The 9,574-nt window shown below is 58.9% G+C and overlaps 1 protein-coding gene across 1 annotated transcript; it reads right to left on the bottom strand.

The window, feature by feature from the left end:
* Positions 1-1,613: 1,613 nt before the first annotated feature.
* PDZK1IP1 (PDZK1 interacting protein 1) lies at positions 1,614-7,697 on the bottom strand. The gene is made up of 5 exons (XM_081224558.1): positions 7,611-7,697; positions 7,231-7,406; positions 4,453-4,561; positions 2,602-2,697; positions 1,614-1,980 (listed from the first exon to the last, which is right to left on the bottom strand). The coding sequence occupies exons 2-5, from the start codon at positions 7,295-7,297 to the stop codon at positions 1,908-1,910; spliced, it is 345 nt and encodes a 114-aa protein (XP_081080684.1). The 5' UTR covers positions 7,298-7,406; positions 7,611-7,697; the 3' UTR covers positions 1,614-1,907.
* Positions 7,698-9,574: the final 1,877 nt, after the last annotated feature.

The raw sequence follows: 9,574 nt of genomic DNA, 5'->3' as shown, positions 1-9,574 counted from the left end.
TTCAGGCCCTGGCAGGCCAGTGAGGGGTCAGACTGGAACCCCCCAGGGACAACAGGGGGCAGAGGTGGGAGGGAATGTAGCTTCATGCAAGGAGGATCAGATCCAAGGTAGCCAAAGGCTGGCTGGCTGGTCATCTGACTCCGCCCTCTGGTCTAACCAAGGAAGACTTCCTAGAGGAAGAGGAACCTACACAGGGCCAAGGAAAAGGAATATTCAGAGTTTCAACTGGCAGAGATGGGTGAAAAGGCATCCAGCCATGTGCACAAAAGCCTAGAGTGGGAATCACAAGAGCTCCAGCCACAATTCACTGAGCTGAAGCCCAGAGAGGGGAGGCAAGTCACACAGCAGGGCAAAGACCCAGCCAACCCTCTGCTCAGGGATCTTCCCTCTGCTGCAGGCTGCAGATTAGACCCCAGTAAGGTGAGAAGGATAATTCGGATTTCAGATGGGTCTCCCCAGGGATATTTGGGTGAAGCCCTGGAACAGCAAAGGAGCAGCTCTAACGGAAAAACGAGGGGCTGTGACAGGTTGGGACAGGTGACAGAGGGAGACCGTTGGGACAAGGTGGGCTGCCTCCTGCCTTCCAGCCCCTCTCCTCTGGATCTGGGAGTGCTCCTGGGGAAGCCAGCCTCCAGTTGTCACCCCAGAGAGAGAGACAGAGGCTGTTGCCATAAGAATGACAGTCACATAGGGGCTTCCCTGGTGGCCCAGTGGTTGGGAGTCTGCCTGCCAATGCAGGGGACGCGGGTTCGTGCCCCGGTCCGGGAGGATCCCGCATGCCGTGAAGAGGCTGGGCCCGTGAGCCATGGCTGCTGGGCCTGTGCATCCGGAGCCTGTGCTCCGCGGCGGGAGGGGCTGCAGCGGTGAGGGGTCTGCGTGCCGCAGAAAAAAAAGAAATAAAAAGTGTTAAAAACAAAAAAGAATGACAGTCACAGAGGTGAAGGTCCTCCAGGGTCAGCCAGCCCCACTGAGTCAAGCCTCCTGTGTCCTCTCCCTCCTGCTTCATTCCCCCCGGGGGCCCAGTTCCTTGGCCCCGGCCCCCCCCAGGACTGGGAGTCAGTGGCATTAGGGAGGATGATTCTACTCGAGCTCTGTGGTGGGACTGGCCAGATCCTCCACAGAGGGTTAGCAGAGCTCAGAGAGGACAGTGACTCTCCAAAGTCACACAGCAGGTCAGCAGAGGACCGCAGACTCCGATCGGGGCTTCCTGAGTCCTAGCCCAAGACTCTTTCCTGGGGCTTCCTATGCCCAAATCCCAGCCCAGAAGGGCTACGGGCAGGAGGACAGAGCTGGATGGATGAGAGATGAGTGAGCCCACTTCAGTGCCCGGCAGCATGGAGACAGGGGGTCAGGATGTTGGTGCTGCATGAAGACCCCAGAATCGCCCAGAATTGTAGTTGTGAAAGGCAGGTCAAGAGAGGGGGGGACTTGTAGGAGGGTCTCTGCCTGGAGTAAGGGGTGTGCTCCCAGGCCCCAGGGGTTCTCCCAGAGAGGGCTTCCTGGGAAATCCTCCAGAATCACCATGACAGAGGCTTTGGAAGATGATTCCAGAAAGCAAGATCAGGCCTCGATGGTAGCCTGAGGAGCTATTTCTGAGCCCTGGGAGCCTCAGACCCAGAAGTACAAAACGGCTTTATTTCACAGAAATGAGAGCCATTTCCACGGTTGGAGGGAGGGAGCTGTGAGGCAGGATGGGAGGTGCTGAGCTGATCGTCCCTTTCAGAAGGGTCTTCTGAACTGAATTGAGTGGGAGACCCCCTAGGACCCCAGAGCCACGGCTGAGCCCCAGCCTGGACGTGCTTGGCTGGAGGGTGGGGCAGGTGTGAGGGCTGGAGGAGTCAGCCCCTTACTGCAGCTTCCTGTACAGAGAAGGAGGGGCCAGGACATCGGGCACAAGGAAGCAGGGGTCACATTGGGGTGCTGCGGACCTTGCCCTCCTCCTCCGGGGTGTTCTCATAGGCATTCTCATGCTCACTGGACCTGAAAGAGGATGACAGGGGTCACTGCTCCTTCTATCCCATCCCCTTCTGCCTGCCCCATCCTGCATGTGTGAGGGCAGTGTCTTCCAGAATAAATGTCTGAGCCCCAGAAGGGGGTTCCCCGACCACATCTGGTCTTCTGCACCTGAGACCTGAGGCCTCTCACCACCACCCCTGAACCCCATCTCTCTCTTCCACCTAGCCCCTCCCCCACTGGGCCCACATTGAACCCACCTCCCCACTGAGCTCCCTCCCCTACAGATCCTGCCCCCACACACTGAGTCCGCCAACTCATCTCTTCAGAGTCCCCTTCCTGCGCTGAGCCTCTTTTCCCCACTGCACCCTTATGAGTCCCAATCCACCCCCTGAGCCCCTCCCCCACCTAGTCCCCATCCCCTTACTGAACCCTCTCCCCAAACTGAGGCTGCATGTCTCCATGGAGCCCTGCAGTGCTCTCAAAACCCGCATCGCTCACCATCTCCCCACACGGAACCCCCCCTTCACTGAGCCCTTCCCCATATGAGCCCCCATCCTCTGAGCCCTCTCCCTTCAGAAGCACCTGGTCCTGAGGTCCTCAGGGAACACTGGAGCACAGGGTGGCCAGCCCTATACTGCACCTCACCTGAAACTGGCCTCCATCGAGGAGTACTTGCCGTCCGTTCCTACCAGGATCTCATCTGCTTTGTTTCCAACGGTCATGACCATGTTCACAGGCTCCCTGGGGACAGAGCTCACCATTAGGGCTCTCTGGGTCCCCTCTCCCTCTGTCCCCCCTCCTCCCTCTAGTCCAGTCAGGCCCTGTTCTATAGGCTCTAGGGCAGAAGCTCCTCTCTCCAGCAGGGCCCTGTCAGCAGCCTGATTCTGGCCATGGGGCCGCACACCTTTCTCCCTGCTCCACCGTGGGGCCATCAGGTCCCAGCCTGAGATCTACTAAGGATGTACCCCAGGCCTTGCACCGGCCACCTCCTAGCCTCCCTCTGCTGTTTTCCTCTGGCCTCAGCTCAGCTCCAGGGCAGACCCAGCAGGACTCAGTGTCTGCCCTAGATTTCTGCAAGGTTCTCCTAGGCGGTAGGAGCGGTCACTGAAGGCAGAGCTGGGGCCAGTGGAGAAAAGAAATATTTCCGACAAAAATCTCCTCGCCTCTTACTCAGGTGTGTCCTCTATCCCCAGCTCCCCAGACACCACTCTTATGAGGGTTACAGGGACCCCAACCACGGCTCATCTTTCCTCGGACTTCCCATGGGCACCTCAGACTTAATATGTCCCAAACTGCCCCAGATCTGCCTCTTGTGGTCTGTGTCTCAGTGGGTGGTCCCATCAGAAGCCTGGATGTTATCCCTGTCCTTCCTCCCTCCTGTCCTCAGTGTCCCCACCCCCTCCTAGGAAGCTCTTAGACCTGTACTCTCTCTCCATCCCCTCTGCCGCCTCCACAGCTCAGACTCTCTCCTGACCTCATCTTCATCGCTCACCTCACCTGCAGACTGGCCCTACCCAAAGCATCCGCCACGGGGCAGCCAGTGATTCTGCTCCGGCCACATCGCATCCCAAGACTGGCTTACAAACTTGCACTGGATTCCTGCTGCACTAAAGATAAAGCCCAAAGTTCGGGGCTTTGGTGCCCAAAGGTCTGCTTGGCCTGGGCCCTGCCGACCTCACCAGTCTATCTCGGGCCTCTCCATCCATGAGCTGCTTCTGTTCCCTCAGTGGGTCCTACAGTGCTGCTGCTGGTACCCAGGCACCAGGTCACCTGTGTGAGAGCTGGGGGCAGATGCAGCCTTGCCCCAGAGTCAGCAGGTGCGGAGTGAGCTGGATTTCAGCCCAACCCCTTCTACCTTTGTGCTCTGCTCGGAACTCAGGACCCCCAGTGACTCTTCCCTCAATGGCAGTGCTCTCCCACCCCACTCTGTGCTGTGACTGGCTCCTGCCTGGGCTTCAGGATAAACATACAGTAGGAAGACTTCTCTGACCACACCCTCGCCCCCCGGCTCAGGCCCACACTGCATTCTGCCTGCTCCTTTAGCATCAGCACTCACACTGCAATCACCCCTTCCATGTTTGCCTTCCCTTCTGGTCTGGGAGTCTGTGAGCACAAGAGTAGTGTCTGTCCCATTGCCCCTCTGTAGCCCCTGCATGTGACACAGCAGCAGACCCTGAAGAAGGGCAGAACATTCCTGTCCAGGGGTTTTCACAGCTTCCATCACAGACGGGCCACTGTCCCAACTATACAGATAGAAACACTGAGACTCCAAGAAGAAAGACGGCTCCCCAAAGCGCAGCAAGTGCGCTCGCAGGGCTCCAGCAAGCCTCAGCTCTGGTCCCCGAGACCTCGGGCCTCAGTGTCCCTTCCACACAGTGAGAGGAATGGGATCAGGGTTTCTGCGGCCCTTCTCACTGCTACCAGAGCAGTGGCCGTGGTCCTGGGACCTCCCGGCTTGCGCCGGTCCAGCTCCCAGGGCCCCCGCACAGCACTCACTGTTCTTCCTGGCACCAGAAGTGGTTGACAGCAAAGGCGATTGCGACGAGGACCAGGAACACAGCCACGGCAATAAGGCCCTGCATCCAGGGCTGCAGGTTCCCCAGGCCTGGAAAGGGAGGAGTGGGGGACGGGTGCTGTGGAGGGCTGGGCACAGTGGGGCTGCGGGTGCAGGTGGGGCCTCATGCCCCCCGGGGCTGGGGCCTGTCAGAGGCTACCAGCCTGCTGCCGGGACCAGTGGAGACCTTCTGGGGAACGAGGACCCATCTGACCCCTGGGCTTATAAAACGGACCGTGGTTTGGAGGAAGACAGGATTGGGAAGAAGGAAAGGAGCTGAGGAGGGAACAAGCCTGAGAGAGCAGCATCTGAGGTCCAGGCAGCCCAGACCGTCCCCTCACCCCACCCCACCCCACCCCTCCCCCGCTGCAGTGGGTCAGTGCAGGGCCCCCGGGGAGTGCGTAGGCCCCAGGGACCAAAGGGCAGCCCCCTGAACAGACGGCCTAGGCCTTTCCAGTGAGGGTGGCTCCCAGGCTGAGGCAGCCCAGAACTAATAGGACTAGGCTGGCATATGGAAGATCCTGTTTTGTAAGAGGTTTCTGTGGGTTTGGGTAGGCGTGGGAGTACAGTGGGAGTGCAGTGGGAGTGAAGTGGGAGTGAAGTGGGAGTGCAGTGGGAGTGCAGGTGGAAGGGGCTGCTTGGCTCAGGGTGCCAGGAGTGCCCAGAGAAAGGGGTGGGACTTGTCTTAGGAAAGTCAAGACAGAGGGGCAAGCTCTCCTCTGGGTCTTGGGGGCCGGGAGGGGAGCTTCAAACCTGAGCCCCTTTTGCCTTCTCTGGCTCAGCGCCCCAGGGACTGGGCCAGAGACCAATTTGAGGCCTCTTCCAGGCACCTTCTCTGCCTTTTGCCCCTTGACGCTTGGCACCACCTCTAACCCTCAGGTTTCCCAGAAGTCTCTGCCCTCAGCCACTGGCAGCCCCAAAGGGCTCTCCTCTCCCCGGACATCACTGTGCTCTGTGAGCCCGAGGGGGCCCGGCCCCCAGAGGACAGACACACAGTAGCAGTTAGAGGTCTCAGGAGGGGACAGAGGCCAACAGGAGACTTTTGAAGAGTCCTCCCTCCAGGCCAAAACACCTGCCTCCCTAGAGCCATCCTGTGTCTTGAGGGGCCCAGGCTGAACATCAGAAATCTCATTCTGGGCTTCCCTGGTGGCGCAGTGGTTAAGAGTCCGCCTGCCGATGCAGGGGACACAGGTTCGTGCCCCGCTCCAGGAAGATCCCACATGCCGCGGAGCGGCTAGGCCCGTGAGCCATGGCCGCTGAGCCTGAGCATCCGGAGCCTGTGCTCCGCAACGGGAGAGGCCACAACACTGAGAAGGCCCGCGTACCGCAAAAAAAAAAAAAAAAAGAAAAAGAAAAGAAAAAAAAAAATCTCATTCTGCCTCACTCCCGCTCCGAAGTCCTTCCTTGAGTCTACCCGGAAGCTCTCCTGCTGCAGGGAGGCCCTGCCTCTTCTCCAAGCGCTCTCTGAGCCTGGCAGGTGTTGGGAAGGAGGGAGGGCTCTGGGAACTCTGTGCTGCGGCCAGGTCAGCCCTTGCTTATCTCCTTGGGTAACAAAAGGTACTCAGTATGCTTACTGTAAGTTCCGTACTTGCCAAAAAGCTGTATTTTGGACTCATTGTTTCCCCAAAAAACAATGGTTCAGACCCATTGTCTCCTCAGGTCAGTGGTTACTCAAGCCCTGGGAGGCTTGTCCTTGCTTCTTCCAGACCCTGCAGCCAATTCCTTCCAGACACACCAGGGACACTGCCCCTCCTTCCAGGTGGCTCTGGGATGAACATATAGCATAAGGGGCAGAGCCTGGGGCAGGAGACAGGTGATCTGAGCCCTGTCCCTTCTTGCTCTGCTGTGTGACCCACACAAGTTACTCCACCCCTCTGATCTTCGATTCCCACAGAGGGCTTCTAAGACCTGAGAAACAGAGTTGAAGCAGACATGCGTGAGAGCTCAGGGCATCTGCAAAGGAGGGGTGCACTGGGAGCATCTCTGCCAACCCGCTCTGGACACAAATCCCACCTGCAGAGTCCCCACAACTCAGGGTTGACACCGGATGGTGGGTGTGGTGCTTTACCAGTGTGAAGCCCTTCCCCACCCCTGAGTGGTAGCTGCCCTGGGAGGTGGGTGGGGCAGGTTTATTGTCCTCATTTTATGAATGAGAAAATTGAGTCTCAGAGAGGGACAGTGATTTGCTCAAGGCCACACAGCAAGACAGAGGCAGAGCTGGACAAAGAGCTCAGGCACATGGTGGGGGCCCCACTGGGACCCTTGTCTTCTGGGTAGCAAGCTGAAACAACTTAGGCCAAAGCCATGGGCAAACAATCCTGCCCTTGAGGGAGACACTCGTTGAGGCTCACACACTACTCCCACCCCGCTTATAGCCCCCGACGCTCTGTCCTCAGCAACCAGCCACCTCTAGGGCAATTTCTGCTCCTGGAATGTGGGTCTCAACTCCCCTCCCCGACCCTAGACCCTAGATCCAATATTTCCCCTGCTGCCCCCATTTCTCACTCATGGGAAACAAGTCACAGACAGAAGCCTGTGTCTGCCTTTGGAGGTTCCTCTGGCTAAGCCCGTCCCAGCTCCCCCTCCAAAGTGTAGGTGCCAAGGGTGATGAGGGGGGCCAGAAGGCCACCCCTTCCACCCCGGGGCTCCCAGCACCCAGGCCGGCCCTCTCCGTACTGCAGCCCCTATCCCCACCCCAGGCTGGCCCAGGCCTGTGCTACCTTGCTGACCGCTGGCGGGTGGCACTGCCGTGAGCAGGCCCAGGATGACCAGGCCGAGGGCTGACATGGCTGCAGGCAGCTCCTGGGCCTTCTCTCCGGCCACTGGAATCTGGGCTCCTGGAGCTGCCCTGGGGCCTGTCGGTGTCTGCTGAGATCAGCCTGGTCTCCGTCTGACCCTGGAGGAGAGGTGCTAGTAAGGAAGGAGGAGAGGGAGGAGGAGGAGGGAAGGTGGAGGGAACCTGCCCTCCCTCCCGTGGTAACGTGCCAGGCCTGGCCTCCCCTGGCTGGAGCCCAGCCCACTCAGGCTGGCTTTCGAGGTCATCTTCCAGAGACCAGGGGTCTGAGGTCCTGGGAGATGTGGGGGAGAATCGGGGCCTCACCTCCAAGCCTCAGGCCTCCTGGAGTCTTGCGTCAGCTCCCCCTTCCTGGCAGTGGGGCTGGGCTCTGGGGATAGGAGTGACACATTCTTGCTCCTGCCTTGAATGAGCCCAGTGGGCGGGGCCTCTGGGAAGGCTGAAGGTGGGATTAATTAATTTGCTGGCTGGCTCGGGGACACGGGGAAATTCCTGGAGGCTAGGGAAAGGTCAAAGCTGCCCCCTCCCCGAGAACCTGGCCTATTTCCTGTTCTTCCCCTCACCTGTCCCCACTCAGCCAAGCCAAACCCTGGGGCCCCAGTCCTGGGGCACAGACCTGGCTTCTGTCCCTGCACGCCCTGCCCAGCTCAGTAACTCTCTAAATGCAGCCTCTCCCATGGGGATCACAACAGAGTGCCTGAGGGTCCCAGTCCCAGCCTTCCCCACCCAGCCCAGCTGACCTGACCCAGTTCAGCTCCTCCTCTTGGCCCCAGAGGTGGTCCCTAGAAGCTGGGACAGGATCTGGGCTTGGTCGGAGGCCTCTGCACACACCTTCTGACCCCTCTCCACCCATCATAGGGAGGGAAGTAAGTGAACACAGCCCTGTTCTAGAGGACAAAAGAAGGACACCCCAGGTGGAAGGTCCAAGTCTGGGGCCCTGAACCCCTGGGCCCTCAACTCCCAAGATCCCATGGAGCCCATGAGACTCTCCAGCTCAGGAACTGAGAATGACCCAAGTACCTGTCGAGGCCCCGGGGCCAAGGGCCATACTGGGTTTCCTTTCTCCCCACTCCCTACCCTCCCCCAGGAGTACAGGAAGCCAGAGATGCTGGAGTTTGGCTCCACAGATGTCAAGAAAGAAGGAGCCAGAAGACTGGGGCAAAGTCTCAGAGATGGAGGGTCCCCAGAAGCCAGGGCGTGAGCTGGAAGCCCCTCCACAGCGTCCCTGCCCAGAAGCCACCAGACGGCTGCTCACAAGACCTCCTGGGCAGCCCTATCTATTGCCAGTGGTAGCACCCAGACAGCACGCCTCGTCCCTGCTTCCTGTGTGTGTGTGTGTGTGCCCACTACCATGGGTGGTACACACAGCCGTGCAACGATGGGGTCTCAAGATGATGTAGGGGAACCTGGCTTGGAGGTGAGTGATGCCTCCTATACCTAGACAGTTGTTGTCTGTCCTACCCCAACTTGGTGTCTTCAGAGTGTACTGGCACAAAGTTTGGCTAGAGTAGGCACCCTGTGTGTTAATGAACAGCCAGTGAATCACTGATTAGAATGCAGGGAACTGGGTTGAATGTAACAAACAACCACTGACGCCTTCTTCTAAGCAGGGGAGTCACAGGGTCAGATTTGCATTCAAGAAAACACCTCTGGACAGCGCAGAGAATGAAAGGGGAGCACAAAGACCGGAGAAAGGGAGGTCATGGGGAAGCTGCTATAACAGCTGGGGACGCGGGCTGCAGCAGGGCAGGGCAGAGGGAATGGGCTTGAGCCATATTTAGGAGGATTAAATGGATGGGACATGGTCACTAGAACACTGACGAGCTGGGCGTGGGGAGTGAGGGACGGTGGGAGCTGAGGGTCATTCCCAGTTCCAGGCTTGGTGGTGCCTCCGAAGGGGCCAGACCAAGTTTCAGGAGGTAGGGCGGGATGATGAGCTACAGGTTTAGATGTACTGTGCTTGTGGATGCTCCAGAGGGACGCATCCAGAAGGCAGTGGGATGCCTGGGTCTGAAGTAGAGAGGCACATTTTGGGAGCTGCCTGCGGCATGGCGTTGGTAGCTGAGGCACGCAAGCACATGGTCTCCCTAGGGTGTGTCTGTGTGGATGTACGCATGCTCATGTGGCAAGGAGAGAGCCAGGGCAAGGAGGGAAGCAGTGAGGGGACCCGGACACAGCCGAAGGCATAGGGTCTTTCAAAGGAAGAGGAGTCAGGGTGTAGCAGGAGGGGAAACTCCGAGAGTGGGTGTCCCAGAAAGTGTGGAAGGTGA

This window comes from Mesoplodon bidens (genome assembly GCF_964165515.1).
Source record: "Mesoplodon bidens genome assembly, chromosome: 2".
Taxonomy (NCBI): domain Eukaryota; kingdom Metazoa; phylum Chordata; class Mammalia; order Artiodactyla; family Ziphiidae; genus Mesoplodon; species Mesoplodon bidens.
The sequence above is the reverse complement of the archived record's forward strand: the minus strand, read 5'-3'. Positions and strand labels throughout refer to the sequence as shown.

Coding starts and splice junctions, on each gene's coding strand:
- PDZK1IP1 (XM_081224558.1), bottom strand. CDS start 7,297: ATGTCAGCCCTCGGCCTGGTCATCCTGGGCCTGCTCACGGCAGTGCCA. Junction 2,698..4,452: donor TTCTGGTGCCAGGAAGAACA/GTGAGTGCTGTG, acceptor CTCTGTCCCCAG/GGAGCCTGTGAACATGGTCA. Junction 1,981..2,601: donor TCGATGGAGGCCAGTTTCAG/GTGAGGTGCAGT, acceptor ATCCTCTTTCAG/GTCCAGTGAGCATGAGAATG.